The 23,850-nt window shown below is 47.7% G+C and overlaps 1 protein-coding gene and 2 pseudogenes across 1 annotated transcript; 1 reads left to right on the top strand and 2 right to left on the bottom strand.

The window, feature by feature from the left end:
* Positions 1 to 35: 35 nt before the first annotated feature.
* LOC130878842 (U6 spliceosomal RNA) lies at positions 36 to 132 on the bottom strand (annotated as a pseudogene).
* A 1,087-nt stretch (positions 133 to 1,219) lies between these two features.
* LOC130876840 (60S ribosomal protein L4-like) lies at positions 1,220 to 9,300 on the bottom strand (annotated as a pseudogene).
* Positions 9,162 to 22,095, top strand: Gm2a (ganglioside GM2 activator). Its single transcript, XM_057776692.1, has 4 exons — positions 9,162 to 9,379; positions 15,112 to 15,273; positions 18,234 to 18,416; positions 18,701 to 22,095. The coding sequence occupies exons 1-4, from the start codon at positions 9,299 to 9,301 to the stop codon at positions 18,854 to 18,856; spliced, it is 582 nt and encodes a 193-aa protein (XP_057632675.1). The 5' UTR covers positions 9,162 to 9,298; the 3' UTR covers positions 18,857 to 22,095.
* Positions 22,096 to 23,850: the final 1,755 nt, after the last annotated feature.

Raw genomic sequence — 23,850 nt, forward strand, 5'->3', positions numbered from 1 at the left:
ACCTGGCTATGACTGTTAAGTTGTATTTTCCCCCTATGGAACGGTCACTAATATGCATGTCATCCTTACGCAGGGTCCCTGCTAATCTCCATATCATTCCAGTTTTAGTATATGTGCTGCCGAAGCGAGCACTGCTTTGTATTTCTTTACTATACATTGCATTTTGGAATGAGCTGTATAAACATAATACCTATACAAGAGCAGAAATATACATAACAAAATTGACCTTAAATTTGTATCAGTAAGCCAACATTCATACCAACGTAAAGTTTTTACTTCCATGTCAAGTGATAGACTGAGATGGGGACACTCTGAAAGGCCTACTCAGATATCAGTGCTCTCTCTCTCTCTCTCTCTCTCTCTCTCTCTCTCTCTCTCTCTCTCTCTCTCTCTGTGTGTGTGTGTGCGTGTGTGTGTGTGTCATTCTGTCCTCCCCATGTGGGGAAAGACTTATTCCAGAATGAGGATCTTATGATCCACTTTCAAATAAGGTAGGTTGGAGACCTGTGTGTGCTGAGCCGCTCTGTCGGAAGGCAGAGAAAAGGGACAGTTGCACCCCTAGGTTTTATGGTTGGCTTTGGGGGAGATGGGTTCTGGCTTCTAGGGTTTGCCTTGGGTAGGAGACTATTCTAGGCTTCGTAGCTTGGATCTGAGCAAGGTGCTGAGCAAGAAGAAGGGCAGGAGAGGAGTCAGGCAGATCTGGAGGTCTTTCGGTGTCCTTCAGCTAAAAGTGCCCAGCACGCAACGTGCCCATACCTTGGGTAATATTTCCTGAGCCTCAACACTACTGAAACTGTGGTGTTGAGTGTTGGCTGGTGACACTGGCTCATGGTGGGGGTATTTATATATTATTTGTTGGGTTTTTTTTTTGAGATAAGATCTTATGTAGCCCAGGTTGGCCTCAATCTCAATGTAGTCAAAGATGTCCTGAACTTACTCCTATCTACCTGCTTCCACCTCCTACTTGCTGGGATTACAGGTGTGAGCCACAGGGCTGGGCCTAGGGAAGCTATGTGATTTTTTTTTAATGCAAATTATTGGGCTCCATCCAGACTGCTAAATGGCTTGCTGCATTTTTCCTCACTGCATCTTAGATCAGGTTTTGATTCAAACAGGCTGAAACAGATTTTTAATAGTTTATATACAGCATTATTTTCTTCTGTTGTAGGTTTCTTCTCAGCTGCTGGTTTCTGTGGTAGCCCTTTCTCTGCAGTCTTCTTCAGTGTCTTAACTTTTCTTTCTTAGTTTCTGCAGGCCCCTTCTCTGCCCGCCCGGCCCTCTTCTCCCATTCAGCTGCTGTTGCTGCTGCTTCCAGTTTCTTCACGTGGTGTTTGTGCATCCTGGTCTGGTGAAGAATGGCATTCCTGCATGTAGTCTTTGCCTTTGTGTAAGGGTTCGGCTTCAACAGGATTCTCATGTCCTTCAGTGGATTCTTCTTCCGCCCCCTATGATGAATCTTCTTGTGTGGTGCTTGGAGGGCCCTTTGGATCTCTGGGCCAAGGTCTGTGCCCATCATCTTGTATAGGGGAAGGTTTGGTCGATTTTTTTTTTTTTCCGAGACAGGGTTTCTCTGTAGCTTTTGAGCCTGTCCTGGAACTCCCTCTGTAGACCAGGCTGGCCTCGAATTCACAGGGATCCGCTTGCCTCTGCCTCCCGAGTGCTGGGATTAAAGGGGTGTGCCACCACCTACTGGCATTATAGTTTGGGGGAAGCAGATTTACGCCAAGCGCCAGTGCCGCGGGACTCACCTAACATTCCGGAAGCGCTTTCAGTTCAAAGGTAGTATCACCCCACATGCCCACCAGGAGCAAGTTTCAAAATGTTCAGTTTCTTAAAGTTAGCAGAATAATACCAGGGATGTTTCTGGCCTTGATGGTACCATTATCTTCCTGAGAGATGCCGCAAGGCCCTCTGCGCTGACTGCGGCATTGGTTTCTCATTTTACCTTGCCAGCTCTTGTTCTCTGAGAGGCATAGACTTTTTGACGTCATTCCAAGCTTTAAGTTTCTTAAGCAGTTGAACGCGTTATCTTATCTTCAACCTTCAACCTTATCTTCAACCACCAAGGACATTTAGAATTGTCAAATCTGGTAAGGCTGCCACATCAGTTTTGGTTTGGTTCTGTTCGTTTTCTGTGGTGCCAACAAACATACAGCCTCCCCTCCCTGACACATACTTCCAAAGGCACCATGGCCACGACTGTGGGTCCCATCACCTGGAACTCTGGGAATTTGAATCACAGTTCTACCATGCCCCCCCCCCCCCAGCACTGCTCTGACGACCTGCTAATTCACTGACCACACAGGGCTGCCTGTTGTTTTTCCTAAAGTTGGTGTGAACAAAGTTCACAATATCCAATCCAATAGTCTGGGAGTTTTGTTTTTTTTGTTTTTTTGCTTTTGGTTTTTTCAAAACAGGATTTCTCTGTGTTACAATCCTGGAACTAGCTCTTGTAGACCAGGTCTGCCTCAGACTCACAGAGATCTGCCTGTCTCTGCCTCCCGAGTGCTGGGATTAAAAGCATGCGCTACCACCCCCCCCACCCCCAGCCTAGACTGGGAGTTTAGAACAAAGTGACATTTTTTCCAGATGCCTCCCCTTTTTCAGAGTGCACTGATGTGAGGCCATGGGCATAAGATGTGGCAAGGAGAGGAGAAGGCCATGATCCTGCTTTTTGGTTTTGGTTTTCTTTTATGTTTTTTGAGACAGGGTTTCTTTGTGTAGCCCTGTCTATCCTGGAACTCACAGAGATCCACCTGCTTCTGCCTCCCGAGTTCTGGGATTAAAGGTGAGTGCCACCACCGCCAGGCTGGCTCACTGCATACTTAATGAGTCCGTGGGTGCTCTGCATAACACTTTAGTTCTATAGAACAGTGGGTTGTAAGGATAGGAAGCTACAGAAACCTTCTAGGGAATTAGAAAAGGTGCCAAGACGTGGTTGCCACCCCAGGGTACTGGGGCTCCCCAGGTGATGCTAGGGTATAACCCAAAGTGAGTACGACAGTGTCAGAGAAGGTGCTAGTGAGTTGGGACTCAGAATCAAAGCCATGTCCCATGGCACGGGCACCTCCTGCCATGGCTGCTGAGACTGAGGGGCACTGTTCCCAAGACTCCTTCCCTACCCTGTCTGGCCTGCCCAACCAGTCCCAACACTATCCCCAGAGGCACTGTCAGGCCTCCAGTCGCTCTCAGGGTACAGGCTATTCTTTGAGATGAAGAAGGTCTTGTTCTCCTATTTGCTTTGTGGTCTCCCCCCTCCCCCCCCCCCAGTGTGGCTGAGCTGTGAGGCCAGAATTTCGGGCCCTTCTGCTGAGTGACCCTGGGAAAGCCTATCCTGTTTCAGAGTCTCTGTTTCTTTTTCTCTAAAACTAGGTAATTAACAGATATCCCACTAAGATAAATCCTAGCAGTCACTCCCTAAAACCCAGGGCTTACTCATGCCATGTGAGCCCTCTATCACTGAGGTACATCTCACCTCTCTTCTAGTGTTAAACACACACTCACATACACAGGTGTACACACACACAAATAAATAAATGAGTGGATAAATGTAACGGGAACTTTGGGAACAAATTAACAAAAATTGATTAGGTGGCTGAGTGTGGTAACTTGGGTCTGGAATCCAGTGCTTGGGAGGCTGAGACAGGAAGATTGCTCCCTGTTCTAGGTCAACTTGGGCTATATTTTGAATTCTAGGCTAGCTCGAATTATATAGTGAGACCATGCCTTTCATGGTGGTGGCGCACGCCTTTAATCCCGGTACTTGGGAGACAGGTGGATCTTTGTGAGTTCAAGGCCAGCATGGTCTAAGTGTGAGTTCCAGGACAGCCAGAACTACAGGGTAAGACCCTGTCTTAAAAATACAGAAGAAGAAGAAGAAGAAGAAGAAGAAGAAGAAGAAGAAGAAGAAGGAGGAGGAGGAGGAGGAGGAGGAGGAGGAGGAGGAGGAGGAGGAGAGAAGAAGAAGAAGAAGAAGAAGAAGAAGAAGAAGAAGAAGAAGAAGAAGAAGAAGAAGAAGAAGAAGAAGAAGAAGAAGAAGAAGAAGAAGAAGAAGGGGGCGTGGGGCAGCAAGATGGTTCAGTGGTTAGAAGCACTTGCTGCTAATCTGACAAGAGTTTGGTTCCCGAGACCCACCCGGTCTCTCACAAGTTCTTCTTAGACTTCCGTATGTGTGCATGCAAGAGCCCTGACCCCCTGACAATAAATAAAGGAGAGGTGGGAGGAGAGGTGGGGAAACATTCTTCAGATTTTCACAGTTGTAAGAAGATAAGTATAATCAACATTGTTCAAAAAGAAAATAAAACCCTAAAACAACAACAAAACAAAAGACGAGGCGGGAGAGATGTCTCAATGGTTAAGGCACTGGCTGTTCCAGAGGACCTGGGTTTGGTTTTCAGCATCCATATGGTGGCTTGCAGGCATCTGTAATGCCAGTTTCAAGGGATCCAGTGTCATCTCCTGAATGGGCACCTTGTGTACATATAGACACATAGGCAAACATTCATATACATAAATAAAAAAGAAAAAGAAAAAAGAAAACAGATAATAGTAAGACTTTATTTCCCTGATTTTGTTAAAGTCGAGACCCCCTATCATCACAGACAAAACAACTGTGTCTTGGAAAAGTACCCATTCTCTGTCCTGTAACTCACTGTGTAGCCCAGGCTGGCTTCACATTCCTGGCAATCTACCTCAGCCTCTGGGGTGCTGGGATTATAAAAGTACACCAACACATGATTTAGAGATAAGGTCTGTTATCCGACCTTAAAAGATTAAGTACAAATGATGAGTGAAGATAAAAGAAGCTGGGTGGTACGGTGGTGCAGGCTCTTGATCCCAACACTTGAGAAGACAGAGAGGTAGGTGGATTTTTGTGAGTTCAAGGCCTGCCTGGTCTACATAGCAAGTTTGAGGCCAGCTAGAGTTACATAGTGAGATTCTGTTTCAAAAAAGCAAAAGACCAGACCAAGACAAAAAACCCAAAATGAAGTAAGGTTTTGGGGACCTGGAGGCAGGAGGCTTAAGAGTGCTGGGGTTATGGGAATGCCGTTAATCCCATGGATGGAGAATAAGACCACTACCACAGTTTAAAGCCAAATTTGAGGCAAGTTTTAATTAAATACTGACCAAGTGAATGGGCTCTGGCCAGGTCCATACCCGGGTTGCCGGGAAATGGCTCCAATCAAGCTTTGCAAGGGCTTCAGGAGGAAAACCCATAATTCACTTCATTTCCCATCAGGTCCTTCAGGAGAAGGCACACATCCTCATACACCTCCAGTCTACATCCAATCTGGGGCAAATGTATATCCTGACATATTTTCTGCGAACCTCCTGCCAACGTGTGATCAAGCACTTCTGGTGCCGAAGGGTCAAATAAACTTGTTTAGGGAAGAGAAAAACAACACGTGACTTGCCGTCTCCCATAAACAATGGCCTGCAGCATGTCTTTGGGCAAGGGGCTTGCAGATCGCACTTTGTTTAGGGATCTCTAAGGCATAGTAATTAAAACTTTCTCAGCGATCTTACCAAAAACAATCTACAAATTCAATGCAATGCTATCAATATCTCAGCAAAATTCTTCAAAGACCTCGAAAGAACGGCACTCAACTTCATATGGAAAAGCAAAAAACCCAGGATAGCCAAAACAATCCTGTACAATAAAAAAAACTTCTGGAGGCATCACAATCCCTGACTTCAAACTCTACTACAGAGCTACAGTACTGAAAACAGACTGGTATTGACATAAGAACAGACAAGAGAGCCAATGGAACTGAATAGAAGACCCGGATATCAATCCACACATTTTCGAACACCTGATATTTGATAAAGAAGCAAAAAAAATATCAAATGGAAAAAAAAGCATATTTAACAAGTGGTGCTGGCATAACTGGATATCAACATGCAGAAAAATGAAAATAGACCTATATCTATCACCATGCACAAAACTCAAGTCCAAATGGATCAAAGACCTCAACATAAAGCCAGCCACACTGAACCTTATAGAAGAGAAAGTGGGAAGTACACTTGAACACATTGGCACAGGGAACCACTTCCTAAATATAACCCCAGCAGCACAGACACTGAGAAAAACAATTAATAAATGGGACCTCCTGAAACTGAAAAGCTTCTGTAAAGCAAAGGACATGTTCAACAAGACAAAACGACAGCCTACAGAATGAGAAAAGATCTTCACTAACCCCATATCAGACAGAGGTCTGATCTCCAAAATACACAAAGAACTCAAGAAATTGGACACCAAAAGATCATATAATCCAATTAAAAAAAATGGAGTACAGACCTAAACAGAGAACTCTTAACAGAGGAATCTAAAATGGCTGAAAGACACTTAAGGAAATGTTCAACATCCTTAGTCATCAGAGAAATGAAAATTAAAACAACTCTGAGATTCCATTTTATTCCTGTAAGAATGGCCAAGATCAAAAACACTGATGACAACTTATGCTGGAGAGGTTGTGGGGAAAAGGGAACACATCTGCATTATTGGTGGGAATGCAAGCTGGTATAACCCCTTTGGATGTCAGTGTGGCGATTTCTCAGAAAATTAGGAAACAACCTTCCTTAAGACCTAATAATACCACTTTTGGGTATATATCCAAAGGATGCTCAATTGTGCCACAAGGACATATGCTCAACTATATTCATAGCAGCTTTGTTTGTCAGAGACAGAACCTGGAAACAACTTAAATGCCCCTTGATTAAAGAATGATTAAGAAAAATGTGGTACATTTACACAATGGAGTACTACACAGCATAAAAAAATAATGACATCTTGAATTTTGCAGGAAAATGAATGGAGCTAGAAAACATTATTTTGAGTGAGGTAACCCAGACACAGAAAGACAATTATCACATGTACTCACTCATAGGTGGTTTTTAAACATAAAGCAAAGAAAGCCAGCCTACAAACCACAATCCCAGAGAACCTAGACAACAATGTAGACACTAAGAGAGACTTACATAGATATAATCTACATGGGAAGTAGAAAGTAGAAAAAGACAAGATCTCCCAAATAAATTGGGAGCATGGGGACCTTGGGGGAGGATTGAAGGGGAAAGGAGAGAGACAGGGAGAGGAGCAGAGAAAAATGTAAAGCTCAATGAACATCAATAAAAAGCAATAAAAAAGATAGGGAAAAATAGGAGAAGATAAGGAAAAAGGCACCTGGAATCTGGTCGGAGTAGAAAAGCAAGAATGCCAGCAGAATTACCTATTGCCTAAGGCGCCAACCCCCACTCCTAGATATAAGTCTACAATTTTCTAGCAATTTTACTAGAAAATCCATTTACCAGGAAGCACATGCACTTAGCCCCTTGTGCAAGTTCAGGGGCTTCTGATTTTAGCTGACCAGCTTGGAACCCTGCCCAAGACACTTCTGGAGCCAACCTACAACCTTAGTTATCAAATAAAGAAACAGGGATCAGGTTCCCAGAAATAGAATTCCAAAAAGCTTCCTAAATCTGTTAAACCCTAGCATCCAATCACCGAGGAGGAGGAGTTGCCCCAAGAGACCATCTCTCATATCACAGCTCATGTAAAAGCATGAGGATTTTATTAATTCTGTCATGGCAGGGTCTTCCAGCAGTTGGGAGGCTAGAAGACCCTGAATGGCTGGTACAGGCTATTTTTAAAGGGAAAAACCACAGAAGGAAGGGGTGTCTGGGGGCTGTTCTTTAACTATTATGATTTGCTTATTCAAAAAGGCTATTACCAATAATTGGCTGGAGAGTGGTTGCCAGATCAGATGAGGTAAAGGGAAACTTCTGAGGGTCACTTTGCCAAGGGACTAAGCCAAAACATCAGTAACTGAGTCAACACCTAAGGGTTATCATGCCCCTATTCAGGGAGATGGGAAATTCCCAACATCCCAATACATGTATGCATAGCTGTTATGTCCTTGGTTCCCAGGGAAGGAGGGGAAGTACTGAGAGTTGTCAAAAATGGCTTCAGAATTGTCTTAAAGTAGCCGGGCGGTGGTGGCGCACGCCTTTAATCCCAGCACTTGGGAGGCAGAGGCAGGCGGATCTCTGTGAGTTCGAGACCAGCCTGGTCTACAAGAGCTAGTTCCAGGACAGGCTCCAAAACCACAGAGAAACCCTGTCTCGAAAAACAAACAAAAAAACAAAAACAAAACAAAAAAAAAACAAAAAAAAAGAAAAAGAATTGTCTTAAAGTTCTACAGATCTTTTGTGAGAAAAGAAGACTCTTGAAACGCGAGTCTTTGAGAAGGCCAATCAACCTCCCAGTGTGTCTTAACTTTCTTCTGAGCACCATTTTTGTCTCATAAACCTCAGGCTTAAATCTATATTCAAATATTTTTAATAAAACCACCAACTCTGCTTCACCATGCGGCTAGTCCTGAAATTTCTTTCTGCTACGAAGTCCATGGGGTTTGGCCCTACTGGAGATCTCGAACTCCTCAGGCCGCTGGGTGGCAATGTGTGCTATCTCTGTTCTCTCAACATTGACATTTCTGATATTTTGTTTGTGCTTTGGATATTAAACTTTGGTAATGTTTTAGCAAAAGATCGCGGATGTCGGTAAACCCCACTGTACTCTCAGTTCAACCCCAGGCGCAGATGTTTCCTCCGGACTAATGAAGCCAATCTCCTGACTCTCAAAAAGCCTCAGGGGCTTAGCAAAAGTTGTTAAAAGTCAGACGCCAGGAGTCACGGGTTCGATGGAAGCGGGGAAACTGGCAGGGGCCTTTGTATTTGTACAGATAAAAATCTGGGAGGGAAAAAAAATCAGAACCTCAAGGAGAAAGAAGCCTTCTGAAGGCTACGGACCCACCCCAGCGCTTCGCCCCGCCCCCAGAAGGCCCCGCCCATCTTCCCCACGCCCCGGCACTCAGCCCCGCCCCATCCGCGGGTTGATAACTGCTTCTCTACATTCAGCCCCGCCCCCGCCCCCCCTCCTCTTAGCCACACCCCTCACGCAGTCCCGCCCCTTGTGCTCGACCCTTCCCCGACCTTTTAGCCTCGCCCCTTCCCTCAGCTCCGCCCTCAATCGGCCCCGCCTCTCGTAGAGCCTGTTTTGTCCTCGGCACTCAGCTCCGCCCCTTGCTCCGCTGGCTCTGCCCCTGCGGTAGGCCGTTGAGGGTGGGGCTGAAGCGGGCGGTTCTGGAGGCGTGGCTGGAGAAGTCCCTCCTGGGGCCTGCAATCTGGGCAGCGCGGGGCGGAGCGCTGAGCGCGGGCCCGGCTTTGCAGTGAGATCTGCGGGCTTTAAAGGCACCTGTGAGCGGCAGTTTCTAGCTCGACCGTGAGGGCCTTCGTCGTCATGCATCGTGTACCGCTGCTGCTCGTGCTGGGCTTGCTGCTCGTGGGCCCCGCTGCCCCTGCGCGCCTCGGCCCGAAGCGCGTGAGTGTCCCAAACCCTGGAGTTGCGTTCCTGAAACAGACCCTCTGCTGCTTCTGTTTGCTTCCGATTGTTCGGAGGGACTCGTCTCCTCCGATTGCTTCTGTACCATCCTTTTTGGGTGCAAAGCAGCAGTGCAATCGCACCGGCTCCAGGCCCAGGTTCTCAGTCTGTGACTCGCTGCATTACCCACTGGTCTTTTTCCCTGTTTTCTGCTTGACTCGGAGGTCTTCCTGCGGGTGGGACGGCTGAATTAGACCCCGAGATCCAAATTTGGCCACCAAGGGACTGAGAATCAGTCGTGGGATCCCGCTGTTCCTGGTTGTGAGCTACTGAGGCTCCCTCCACCCCCAAATCTTTCACTTCCCAAGTCTTTCTTCTACTCCTGTGCTGCATACCCCTGGGAAAGGGAAGCTTGGTCATTCTGAGTAAAAAGCCAGTTCCATTGCCGTTTGCTGTGGCCAAAAGGGGTAAATCCTCGTCCTTCACATCCTCTTCCTCCTGCCCCTTCAGGGAGGTTTGTCTAAGCCTGGAGCGGTAAAGGGAAGAGAGAGACTGAAAGTGGTGATGGGGGCGGTGACTTCTGATTCCTCTTCTGTTGTTGATTGTGGATTACCTGAGCCTTGGTCTGCTGTCTGTAAAATGGGTGTGATGCCAGCACAGGGTGGGGGCTTTCATGAAGGAGATAATTTTGTGGAATGCCAAAAGAGTAGTACGGTTGAGGCCAGGACGGCTTTAGTCTTGTTTAGTCTGGAGGCAGGAAGTGGGAGGAAGGACCTTTTGACTTCATTTGCCCAGAGGCTAGGCAGCTTGTCTCTTAGAGTCCTCCGCAGCAGCCTTGTGAAGAGCCCAGTTAGAGACTGGGCTCCGAGGATATCTCTCCGTCTCCTGTGTGCTTTGCCTGAGGGTACCGTTTAATTTCTGGAGCTCAGAAAGCCAATTTGGAGGCTTTGTAGGCACCAACTTCCTTCTGTCCATTAGGGACTTACTCAGATGTCTCAGTGAATGTTCCTTTTGAACCTTACCTTCTGCCATCTATGTCTTCTCTGAAGGCTTATGTGCTTAGAACCTGACTTTGCAGTCATGGGCTGGTGGAGGCTGTGGAGTGACCAGTGAGTGAGGAGTGAGCCTCCCGGAGCCCTGGCTTCCTCTTGTATTGTTGACTGATCTTGTGACCCTGGGATGTGGAGACTCTCGGATAACAGCACAGTAGCTGTGCCAGGCAGATAGGAGGCAATTACTAGACTCTGTGTTATATAGTGGGTATCACTTATTGTATACCTACTGTGTGCTATGGGTTGAACTTTATACTTTTCCCCTTTAAACATTTCTTTTCAGCCAGGTGGTGGTGGTGCGCATGGGAGGCAGAGGCAGGCGGATCTTTCCAGTTTGAGGTCAGCCTGGTCTACAAAGTGAGTTCCAGGACAGCCAGGATTGTTACACAGAGAATCCCTGTCTCAGAAAAAAGAAAATTTTTTTTACAGGGTTTCTGTAGCCCCAGCCAGTGTAAAACTCTGTATGTTACTAAGGATGTCCTTGATCTCTGACCTCACTGCCTCTATCTCCCAATTGCTGGGGTTACAGGGAACTTTTCTAATGATCTTAATTTTGGAATAATTTATAAGGATAGGATCGAATTTCATGTATTTACCTAATTGCCCTTGTTAGTGTCCCAGATTATCAGTGTATGCTCATTAAAGCCACGAAGCCAGTGTGAACTGAACCAGTCTTTATTTGGGTCTCATCAGTTTCCCATGAATGTCCTCTTTCTGTTCCAGCACCTGCTCGGGGTACCATATTGTCATCCCTGTCACATCGTCCCATTCTTCTTAGGCCTGGGACAGGAAATTTAAATGAGCTTGGCCCTCTTTAGGAGCTGAGTCCTGTTGCTTTCTGTGTACAGACTTTTTAATTCTGGCCATCGTTCTGGCAGAAGATATAGTTGTGCCCATTTGCACAATGCGGAAGTTGACCCCCCAGGGCTTAGTTACCATGCCTGAGGCACCTGCTAGGGAGAGCGCCAGCAGCAGGTATGTGACTTTAACCTATACCCGTAGCTGGCCCTATCTACTGCCTATGTAGCCATATCTTTCTGTTGTCACGTTCTGGCTTGTTCTTCCTGTGTCCTGGTCTAGGCTGGGGATGACATCTCCCAGGTTGGCACTGTTGATCTCCATCCTCCCTTTCCCCGTGAGCCTGGACTCAGGTGCTGGAATGTGTTACAGCTGCTGCCGCCCAGGCCCTCCATGCCAGTGGGCAAATACCTTGTGAGAAGCTCCTAGGGCCGGGTGAAGAGGTGCTCAGGAGAGGGTGGAGGATTCTAAGAGGGCACCCTGGAAACTTCCCTATGCCCAAAATCAATCCTCAGTGCGAATCAGGCTCCTGCTGATTTGAGGGAAGCAACCCCCCCCCCCCCCCCCCGCTATTTTAGCCCAGGTTACTACTCAGCCATTTTTTTTTTCACTTGGTCTTATGACCATCCCCTCTACCCTTCTCCAAGCGTAATACTTTGTTCTGAAGGTGTTCTATTGCACCACGGCCAGTTGGTTCTCTTGAATGTGAGCTGTGAGGGCCTATCATAAATGAGCCTGCTACCCCTCCAGTATCAGCCAGGTCCCTCATCCAACATGGCTAGTCTGTTGGTCTTTCTGCAGTGCCTCAACCAGCTGAATTTCTTCCCCAGGATCTTGGCTTGTGCTCTGCCTGTAGCAATGGCTGACTTCTCATCCTGAAAGAGCATCTTAAGTGTCCCCTCTTTTTTTTTTTTTTTTTTTTTTTGGTTTTTCGAGACAAGGTTTCTCTGTGGTTTTGGAGCCTGTCCTGGAACTAGCTCTTGTAGACCAGGCTGGTCTCGAATTCACAGAGATCCGCCTGCCTCTGCCTCCCGAGTGCTGGGATTAAAGGCGTGCGCCACCACCGCCCGGCCTTAAGCGTCCCCTCTTAACCACCCTCAGTAATACCTGAGTTACTCCCCATACCTTACGGATCCTTCCATCCTCCCTGCCTTTCTCTCTCCTTTTTTCTAACTTTTGGTACTCGGGTTTGAATCCAGAGCCTCAGGCATGCTAGGCAAGCTCTCTACCTCTGAGTTACACCGCCAGCCTGGGTAATATTTATTTACATTAGACCATCAGCCACACAAGGCTGGGCAGGGCTGACTGCTTCTATTGTTTACATAGCCCTTAGTCCAGGACCTGAAATAGTTGCTCCATAAATACTTGTGGAATGAAGTTTGAGTAAAATATCTGCTGGTACCTACCCTGGCCCTGCCTTTCTTAGTCACAGTGTGGCCTTTCATTCCAGGGAGCAGAAGCCCATGCCGAGAAGCTTGAGCATGGAGTTTAACAGGCTCCCAGGGATCTTATGGAGTTGGTGGCAGGAAACAGAGGCCAGGAGGGCACATGGCTGTCATTCAGTGAGCCAGCTCATGCTCGGTGCCTGACACCATGTCATGAGTTCTTATGTATGTGTTCTCACCTTTTTGCAACAGCCCTGAGAGGAAGCTATAAGGGCCTCCACTTAGAAGGTGCAGAAGTCAGGATTCCAAGGCAGTATGTGTGCCAGGCTGTGATTTCAACCCAGGTCTGTCTGAATGGAGCCTAGTTTTTCCGAATAGCACTCCAGGCTGTCACCGAACTCACTGTGTACTTGAGGAAGATTTTAAACTACTGAGCTTTTCCCCCCTCACGAGTGCTGCTGGGATTACAGGCCTTGTGCCCCATGCCTGATTTTATATTGCTTTTTGTTCTGTTTTAAGGACAGGGTCTCATGCCGGGCGGTGGTGGCGCACGCCTTTAATCCCAGCACTCGGGAGGCAGAGGCAGGCGGATCTCTGTGAGTTCGAGACCAGCCTGGTCTACAAGAGCTAGTTCCAGGACAGGCTCCAAAGCCACAGAGAAACCCTGTCTCGAAAAACCAAAAAAAAAAAAAAAAAAACAGGGTCTCACTATGTAGCCCAAACTGGCTTCAAACTTGAAGTCCCCCTGCCTCAGACCCCCAAGTGCGGGAGTTATGTCACCATGCCTGTCTCCTTCAGTGCTGTAGTAGAATGTATGGGTCACTGACTCTGCGTCCCTTTTCCATAGCACAGAAGAGGTCTTAGCCTCGTCTCTTCAACTTGAATTTGGTGTTGAGTCACAGGTGTACATGTTTGGAACCCAGATTAAAACTTTGGACCCAAGCCTCATGTCATAGGGTCTCACAGCTTCTTGTGTCTTAATTCCAAAATCGGGCAGAGAGAAGCTGTGGCTTAGCTTGGATCAGATGTTCCTTGGGTCCTGATCGCTTATGGGTGCGTTAAGATGGAGATCAGGCTGGGGTGCAGGATTTCCAAAGCCCGCGCGTGGATGATAGCAGTGCTGAGGATCCTTGTGGGTGGCCTGAGGCCTGTGAGTGTGTGTGAAAGGAGAGACGGAGAGAGGAAGGGAGGCGTGGGATGAATTTTAGATCCTGAGGTCCTGGGGTGAGGATGGTCACATGAGGTGGACCTGCGGCACGTGGAGGAAGGTCAGGAAAGGGCTTTTGTAGAGGAGTCGTGGGTGACTCAGGTTGGGGATCTGGTGTGGTTCATGATAGGGGAGTAAGAATGTGCTTGCAAGATGGGAAAGTCACTTTCTGGATTGTCATCGTTGAGGGACCCCTGTAGGTCTCGTCCTGTGGGCCCTGTTTGTTCCCTAAATTTAGGGTGAGGCTTGGGTTACTGTTGTTCCCCACCCCCGGGTTAATGTGTTCCCCATTGTTGCTAGCCTTGGATTGGACATGGGGTGGGACATGACCAGGCTCCATACAAGGGTGACTCTTCCAGGAGCTTGTCCTGTGCTGACCTAAAACTGACTGGAAAGAAATGGGTGGCAGGAGGGTGGGGAATCAGAGGAAGAACCCCCAAAGCTAGGTGGGATTAATTCCATTTTTAAAAGAATATTTAATTTATTCATTGGTAGCTTGTGTAGAATGTATTTAGATCATCTCCAGTACAATCCCACACCTTCCCCTCCAATTGCCCAGCACATCTGCTACCAGCTTCATCTCCTTCCTTTTAATATAATAACCCACTGGATCCAATTAGTGCTGCCCATGTGTGCATGACTTAGGGCGAGGACTACTATGAGTAACTCCGCTCCACACACAAATAAGGAATTCCCCTCAACTGCCAGTACTTCTTTAGCCAGAGGTAGGATCTTTCTCCTTCCCCTCTCCCACCTTTCCTTCCTCCTTCCTTCAATCCATCCTTCCTTATTTCCTTGTAGCCTAGGCTGATCTAGAGTGACCACAAACATTCCATCATCTTGCCTCAACCTGAGTGCTTACATTCGGGCTTACACCACCACACCCAGCTAAGTTTCCCCTCCCTTGCCCCAGACAGGGTCTTATGCATTCAGACTGGCCTGTGATGGGCTATCTAGTTGAAGATTATCTTAATTCCGAATGCTTTGCCTCCACCTCCCAAGTGCTGCCCTGCCACCACACTGGGTTTGTGCCGTGCTGGGGATGGAGCCTAAGGTTTCCAATAGGCCAGGAAAGCAGTCTACCAGCTGAGCTACATCTCAGCCCCTTTCTTTTTGAAGTTCAGGGTCTGTTTTAATGGACCTTCATCTCACACTTTGGGAGGCTGTCCTTGGAGTCCTGCCTGAAGAATGGGTCAGAGGAGTGTAACTTACCATGGGGCTCAGAAGGGCGCGTGCAGGCCTAAAAGCTTCTTTTCCTTCACTTCTGTCTTTGTGTCTGGTTTTCCCTAGCCTCCCCAACTCAGCAGCTTCTCCTGGGATAACTGTGATGAAGGAAAGGACCCTGCAGTGCTCAAAAGCCTGACACTCCAACCTGACCCCATCGTCGTTCCTGGAGATGTGATTGTCAGTGCTGAGGGCAAGACCACCGTCCCTCTCGTTTCTCCTCAGAAGGTGAGCCCTGGGCTAGGGGGAAGAGGTGCAGGGAGTGGGCAGCCGGCAGGCACTGAAGGAGGTGCACACCCAAGGGGTTGCGAAGGATTTCAGAATTCACAGACTTGCCAGGTTCATCTCTATGAACCTGCCACCACGCCTAGCTTCTTATAGATGTCTTTCTTTCTATCTTTTTCTTTCTTTTTGTAACTGAGGATGGCCTTGAACTTCTAAATCTTCTGCCATCACCTCCTGTGGACTGGCATTACAGGCCTGTGCCACCATGCCTAACTCCTTATAGATGTCTTTTTTTTTTTGTTTTGTTTTTGTTTTTTTTCGAGACAGAGTTTCTCTGTGTAATAGTCCTAACTGCCCTGGAACTAGCTCTTGTAGACCAGGCTGGCCTCGAACTCACAGAGATTCACCTGCCTCTGCCTCCCGAGTGCTGGGATTAAAGGCGTGTGCCACCACTGCCTGGCTCTATAGATCTTGTAGTCTAACTCCTCAATTGCTAGTTATTGTTGGCTGTTATGGACCCTGTCAGAATCATCACACACTTGTACTAATGAGACAACGTGATCAATTTGGAGACACTGTACAAGGCTAGGATTTGTCCTTATAATGTTCTGTTTATGCTTTCATGATCATGTAGCTTCACATTAACTTTATTTATTTATTAATATTGTGTATGCAATAATAATAACTCAGGGCCTCATTCTTGCCTGCCAGGCACTTTATCTTTCCCTAGCCTCACTTACTTTTAATTAATTTATTTTTTTGAGATGAGATTTCTCTGTAACCATGGCAGTCCTGAACCTCATTCTGTAGACCAAACTGGCCTCAAACGCAGAAATCCACCTGCCTCTGCCTCCCAAGTGCTGGGACTAAAGATGTGCACCACCACAGCCCTGCTGACTCTTAGATTCTTGACCCTAGTGGATTGGTTTCTTTATGATATGAAATCCAGAAACGGCCCTGTCCAAGTGGAGGAATAATGACCCATGTTAGGAGAGGGTAGCCAAGGGCCTCAGGAAGTGCCTGCCAACCCAAGACAGGGGCCGGGGTCCTGCTGGCAGTGCCTGTCTCCCTGGTCTAAAACTGAGAATAGTGAGTGGCACACACCTTTAATCCCCAGCACTTGGTACAGAGGCAGGTGGATCACTGTGGGTTCGAGGCCAACCTGTATGTTTATAGTGAGTTCCAGGACAGCTAGAGCTATATAGTGAGACCCTATCTCAAAAAACAAAACAAAATTGGGGGGACCCTCTGTGCAGGGCAGACCCTATGAAGGGGGTCTCAAGAAAGAGGTAGATACTGTATAAAACACCCCACTCTGGGAGCTGAGGAAGTAGAGACTGAAGGAAGTTGACCGACTCCCTCAGGGGCAGAATTAACCTTCCAACCAGGCCCTCTGGCTCTTCCTGATCTGAGGAGGAATAGGCTTGCCCAGAGGAGAAGGGAGGCTGGGGAAAAGGGTGCTGTGCAATCAGGCTGGATTCATATTAGTTAATAGAGCAGGTCAGTGAGGCAAGCAGGAGTCAGGCCATGCTGACGTCACCCTCTCTCAGCCAGTACTCTGACACGAGGACATTTGAAGATGCAGGCAGGAGCCTGGGTCTAGTGGAGTCTGGAGGGATAAGGACCAAACCAAGATTTATTTCTCAGAAGTGGAACCCCGGCCAGCGTGATGGTCCACAACTGTAATTAATCCCAGCATCTGGGAGTTGGAGGCAGGAGGATCGGGAAGTCATGGTCATTTTCTGTTATACAGCAAGTTTCAGACCAGCTTTGGCTACATAAAATCCTGCCTCAAAAACACCAAAATCCAAACAACACAAAGTGAAACCCCAAAATAAAGCGAGGCTGAGACTGGAGGTTGCTAGCATGTCGAAAGGGATTTGAAGACTGTGGCTTCCAGGTTTGGGAGATGGCCTAGCTGATAACATGCTTCCTGTGCAAGCATTAGGACTTGTAGTCAATCCCCAGGACCCATGTAAAAACCAGGCATGATGTAGTGTGCACTTGGACCTGAGGAGGTAGAGATGGGGGGATCCCTGGCAAGAACACACACACACACACACACACACACACACACACACACACACACACACACCATCCTGGCTCTGAGAGACAACTGGCATATATGACAACTTATAGAGTTAATCTTCTGCATGCGCCTAGTGCAACTGGGCTGTTTGCCTGGGAGTCCTGGCTGCTCTCCTCAGTCAGGTAAGCAGTCATTTGAACAGGATTGGGATCAGGGTAGCTTGGCAGTGGGAAGATAATTTTAGCTTTCTCATCCAGGTGTGTCTGGGGAGGTCATTCAGCTCCTGTAACCGGCCACAGTAAGGTTCACAGACCAGCCTCAGAGTAATCTCCCCATACATTTCCATTGGTTTGTTTGTTTGAGACAGGGTCTAGATGTGTAGTCCAGGCTTGCCTTGAACTTGCAGTTCCTCCAGGGTACCAGGAGCTGTGCACTGCTGTGCCTAGCTGTGTTTCCATGTATTACCCTGTCATCTGTGCTGCAACAGAGATAATGTGAACCAGAAGCAGCCAACAGAGAGAAAGACCCTATAACTGAGACTGGATGACGGGCCCACCCAGGACATGTGCCACAGTCAGCCAGCCAGTGGACAGTGGCATTGGATGGTGACAACTGGAAGATGGTTTGTGGGTCAGAGAGAAGGGGCATTTGATGATCCATGCCCACCACACTCTCAGGAAGGGTGAATACTGGGTCTCAGTATGAACATCCCCCCAGCCAAATCCTACCCTGGAGGAAGAGACAGAGGGGAACTGTAAATTCAAGCCCATCCTGGTCTAGACCCTGTCTCCAACAAACCAGTGGAAATGTCTAGATTACTCTGAGATGGTCTATGAGCCTATTGCAGCTGGTTATGAGATGAAACTTCGAGAGGCAGGAGCTGGAATGTGTGCCCTGGAGCTCACACTGTCACCTTGGTCAAATCCTGTGACAGGTGGAGCTCGTGTTGGAGAAGGAAGTAGCTGGCTTCTGGGTCAAGATCCCTTGTGTGGAGCAGATAGGCAGCTGTACCTATGAGGACTTCTGTCAGCTCTTGGACCTATACATTCCCCCTGGAGAGTCCTGTCCGGAGCCCCTGCACAGCTACGGGCTGCCCTGCCACTGTCCCTTCAAGGAAGTGAGTACTGGGGTAGAGAGAGAGAGAGGGTGTGGCCTTCTCATGCTGCATATTGCTTCTGTGGGTATATGAGAACTGTTATGTTGGAGGCCAGGGGCCTTGGTTTATCCATCGGTGGAAGGGGGCAGCTTTGTGCTTAGATGTGACCACTGGTGCCCTTTATACTTACCCAGCCTGGAAGAGTGCTATGGCAGCACTCCTGGCTCTTAGCAGAATGGAGAGAGGAGCAGATCATAGCTGTAAGTGGGTAGGCTACCCTGACCTGGCTCACTTCTTCCCCTTAGGGCACCTACTCACTGCCCACGAGCAACTTCACAGTGCCTGACCTGGAGCTGCCGAGCTGGCTGAGCACCGGCAACTACCGCATCCAGAGTATCCTGAGCAGCGGTGGGAAGCGCCTGGGCTGCCTCAAGATGGCTGTCTCTCTCAAGGGCAGATAGCCTGGCAGCAGCCACCACAGAATGAAGGGGCACCAGGAAGGCCTGCCTCCTCTTCTGTGTTCCAGGGCCCAGACCTGCACGCCCCTAGCTGCATTCTCCTACCGTTCTCTCTCTGCAAATCACTGTGCAACCCAACCTGAGGGAGCATGGACCAGGCTGGCCGACATCTGCTGGGCTGTGAGCCGCACTCTTCCCCACCCTACGACTTTCTAAGAGTTTCTTTCCTGTCCAAAACAGTCAAGGAATGGGAACCAACATGTTTGAGGAATCTTAAGTTCAAACTGACCCAACCTTGGCCTCCTGAAGTTATCCCCACCCCTACCCCTTCTTTTGAGTCACCAACTTAAAACAAGAATAACAGTATTAACCTTTCTCATTGCACCCTAAACTTCTCCTACGAAGAGGCTTAGGTAATCCATCTTAGTCTGCCCCCCATTAACTGCCGCGATTAATTATATTCTCTTTCCAGTTTGCCTAACCACCACAGGGGCTGGATGGATCCAGGAGAGGCAGGGCAGTGTGCAGCAGAAACCCCGTGGGAGTCATGATGGGCATGTTTCACTAAGCTCCATAAAAGCCCAGGTGCCTGCAGGGCTAAGCAGAAGGATAGGGAGCCAAGGCAATTGCTTCCGGGCATGGCTTTCACTTTTCCTTTTTTGGCATGACACACACACAAGGAGTGGGCTGGCGTTCCTTCTACTAGACAAGGAATGAAACCCCAAACCCCAGTAGCACATGTGCTCTGGTGCCAGGTGGCCAGGGTCCTCCTGTAGGGGAGGAGTCCAGTGTGAGCAGTAAGTGCCATGTAAGAATGTTGCCAGATAGTCACAATATTTTTTCTCCCTTAGGCTCCAAACCCAGATTTTTATATGAAATCTTAGAATTTTTAACTGTTGGTAACAAATGTTTTTTATATACTGTACAGGCCAGAGGGGCCACAAGGACTTGTCTGGGAGCTCTCGGGCTCACAGGTGACTGCTTTCTCACACCTGTTCATCTTCTCAGTCTCAAGTTACCTGGCATCATCTCTTCCCTCTTCAGGGTCAAGTCTACGGTGTTTGACCTCAAAGAGGGCTCAGCCTGCTCTAGAGGAGGTCCAGGTGGTCTCTGAGAGTTGGGCACTGTGCCAACCTCAGAGTTCATCACCATCAGGGTACAGGGGTTCACACTGGAGGGGCCCCCCAGAAACCACCATGTGGAACAGCGATCCCATGAAGAGAGTGGATCCTACATCAGGTTGCACCATGACAACTTCCTGAGCCTCGGACAGCCCGAGTTCTGGACTGGAAGCCTAGGCTGGCAATAAATCTTTTTAACTTGTCAAGTGCCCTCCTTTTCTTGGTTGCATTCTTCACTGGGCATGGCTGAGTGTTTTGGAAGTTTGTGATGGGCTGTTGCTGTGGAAGGACTTGGTGGGTGGTACAGGGGACTCCAGGCATCACCAAGCATAGGTGCTTGTGTTTATCTCAGTAGTAGCTGGGATTTCTGCTTTGCTCTGAGGGTGAGCCTGAGCTCTCAGGGTACGATTTTACTTTCTTTACCTACAGTTTCCCACCATTCTGTCTTGTCTTTTCTTCTTTTCATTTCTTCATTTTCTTTTCTTTTTTCTTTTCGTGTGTGTGTGTGTGTGTAGGTCAGAGAACACCCTTGGGTGATTTCTGTTTTTGGTTTGGAACAGGGTCTCATTAACCTGGAACTCGCTGTGCAAGCAGGCTGTCCCGTTAGCGAGTCCTAGGTATCTGTCTGCCTGCCTCCACCTCACATCTCACCATTGCTGGGATGACACATGTAGTCCATCATGCCCACCCAGGGTTTTACATGGCTCAGGGGATCTGAGCTCAGGGCCTCACACTTGTAAGTGCTTGATTGAGCCCCTCCCTACTCTTTAATTTTGAGACGGGGTCTTGCTCTAGCCTAGAGTGCTCTCAAACCCCTTATATAGACTTGATTTCCTTCTGCCTTCAAGATTACAGGCCTACTCCACCATGTCTAGCTCTCTTTTGATTTCTAGTTTGCATTCTGCTTTTGTGCTTTGGTTTCTCACTGGGTGGTAGAGATTAGCCTGGAACTCAGTCCTTCTGTACCAGCCTCCTGTGCAGTGGGATTATACACATGTGCCACCAAATCGGTGCCCATGTTCAGAACAGAACCTTACTAGCTCAGGAAATCTTTTTATGTTTGTCATACTTATTAAAATGTGCCTTGATGTCTCTTGAGGGGTGGAGGTAAGATTGAAGGGTGACATCTTAGATCATGGGACAAAGCAGGATGGTGTGTTTTGAGGCCTAGAAAGAAGGAAATGAGGTCTTTGGGAGCAGGCACTTGCAGAGGATGTTGGCATACCGCTCTTTCTTGTTTCTCATTTGCTTCCTGCCCACATGAAGTGAGCACGCCTGTGTACATCCCACCATGATCCCCTGCTTCCCAACCCTGTAGTTATCATTCCCCCATGGTACCCCATTTCCCAACCCTGCTTACATCATCCTGTTGTACTACTCTGCTCTGCCATGCACCCTCCTGAATACCGGGATTAAAAGTGTGTGTCACCAGCCCAGTCTGGAAGGTGGGTTTTTATTTTTGTGTGTGGGGTTTCATTTTTCTCTTTGTTTTGTTTTGAGACAGGGTCTCAACATAGTCCTCAATAGTCTCAAAGCTTCTGTGAAGCTGAGAATATTGATATGTGTGTGTGTGTGTGTATGAAATTTTTATTTTTGTTTTTTGAGGCAAGGTCTCCCTGTATAGCCCTGACTGGCCTAGAACTCACAATGCAGACCAGGGCTGGCCTTGAACTCTGGCCCCTGAGTGCTAGGATCAAAGGCATGGACTCCACATTAAGAGAATGCAGGAGTCAACTTGGAGCCAACTCGATGACTAAGTCTTGGTCAATTTGAGCAATAGAAAATGACAATAACTCATTTGAATCTTTTAAATAAGAACACAGGATAGAGCCCTGTACACAGTGGATCCCAGGGAAAAACAAGTAGAAAAAGATCAGCAGCCTCAGGAGTGAATATCACAGGCAAGACTCCCATGTGGATGCTAAGCCTGGGATGAGCCGGCACAGAGCAAGTGTCTGCATGCTTTAAACATCTTAACCTGGCAGGGTGTGATGGCTCACACTTGCAATCCAGCCCTTAGAGGATTTTAAATTCGAGGCTAGCCTGGGATGCAGTTGAGACTCTGTGTCAAAAACAAAACAAAACCCTATAAAATGAACAATTATTGAAGACATAGGTCATTTCTCTGAGATTCTCTTTCAAAGTATGTTATTTCAATATAACCAGGATCAGAGAGCCTGGAACAGCTCTCCAAGGTCAAGACCAGGAATAATAAGGAAAGATCTAGAGAGTCATATACAGGAAAGAATAAAGTATAGAGATGTGCTGTGATCTCCATCTGGGCGCTGGCTCAGAATGGCCTTTTAGCCATGTTAATGACACAGTTCTGGCTGTGGTTGTGGTGGGTGGGTAGCATTAGTGACAGGCAGGGGAAGCACATGCAAACTATTCTGTCTTGCTTTAGAGGTTTTTTAAATAAAAAGGCTGTGAGACTGCTTTGTGGAAGTTTCTATTAATTTGTTTACACGTATTTAGTGTGTATGTGCGGGAAAACGTCAGTATTAGGGCATTTGTGCCATGGTACATATGAGGAGGTCAGAGGATAACTTGGGAGTCAGTCTCTCTCCTACTGTGGATTGGGGATTAAATTGGTGTTGTCAGTTTGAGTGGTAAGTACCTTTACCTGCTGAGCAATCCCAATACCTAAATAATTAAAAAACTATTTTTAATTAGCAAACACTATTCCATTCATTGTTGCATTTTCAAATAAAATTTGTTGATTCTTCCCACCACCACCACCTGTGGGTCCTTCCCCTTCTAGTCAGTACTGTGTCTACATCACTCAGGGTGCTTTATTGCCCTCTCCCATACCCTCCCCCACAACACCGATTTCTCTGTCTCACGGTCCCCTTTCCGGTTTTATTATCTGCACCCACGCACGATGCACGCAGATCCTTCTAAAGAGGAAGAAGACCCACAGATCTGAGCCTGCTCATATGTTACTTCACTCCTGGGAAGGAGCTGATACACAGCTGTGTCGCAACACACAGGCTCTGGGGAAGGCAGCAGCTCTGTCACAAGACCTGAGGATGAGAAGGGGTTAAGTCTGTGGAGAGAAAGGAAAAAAGGCCCAAAAAGGAGGGGGAGCATGGTGCTATGGGGATGGGACAGGCTGGTGTGGCTGCAGAGAAGGTGCTACTGGTGTCAGAAGAGGCTGGGAAGATGGGAGAGGCTCTTGGTTCCCAAGAGCATCAAGATCTAATTTCTAGAGATATCAGCTAGTTCCGAATGGAGTGGCATTCATGCCACAGAGAGGTTTTACATGGCATTGGGTACCAGCTTATGGGACCTTTGTGAGGTGTGAGTCAGATACACCCTGGAGAGTACCAACAGAACTATTATTACTCTAAGAGGGTTACCTGCTAGCTTTGTTCATTCATACAGCTTAGAAACCCATTGTTGCCTTTGGCTGTGTATGTTCGGTTGGTAGCTAATTTGTTTTTGAGAGTTTGACTTGCTATGTTGCCTAGGCTGGACTCCAACTCACCATCCTCCTGCCTCAGCTTCCTGAGTGCTGGGATAACAACCACTATGTTTTGCTTGGTAGTTAATTTTAAAAGTTTTTTCTTTTTTCTGTGTTGTGTATGATGTGTGGGTGGGTGAGTGTGTATTTGTGGAGTTCAGAGGGCAACCTCAAGTTCGATGTCCTGGTTTCCACCTTTAGACAGGGTCTCTGTTTTTCAGCTCAGTATGTGCCAGGCTTTTTGCTTTTGGGCTTCTGAGATTCTCCCGTTTCTCCCTGCCATCTCTCCGTAGGAGAACTGGTATTGCTGATCATGCAACCGTGCTTGTTTTATGCAGTGCTGGGGATTCAAACTCGGGTCATCAGGCTTGTGTGGCAAATGCTTTATCCACTGAAACTTCTTCCCAACCCTG

Source organism: Chionomys nivalis, chromosome 7 (assembly GCF_950005125.1).
Source record: "Chionomys nivalis chromosome 7, mChiNiv1.1, whole genome shotgun sequence".
Lineage (NCBI taxonomy): Eukaryota > Metazoa > Chordata > Mammalia > Rodentia > Cricetidae > Chionomys > Chionomys nivalis.

What these genes read in the sequence shown, in the direction of transcription:
- Gm2a (XM_057776692.1), top strand. Translation starts at nt 9,299, where the DNA reads ATGCATCGTGTACCGCTGCTGCTCGTGCTGGGCTTGCTGCTCGTGGGC. An exon ending in CGCGCCTCGGCCCGAAGCGC is followed by an intron (nt 9,380 to 15,111) that starts GTGAGTGTCCCA and finishes GGTTTTCCCTAG; the next exon opens with CCTCCCCAACTCAGCAGCTT. An exon ending in GCCACTGTCCCTTCAAGGAA is followed by an intron (nt 18,417 to 18,700) that starts GTGAGTACTGGG and finishes TCTTCCCCTTAG; the next exon opens with GGCACCTACTCACTGCCCAC.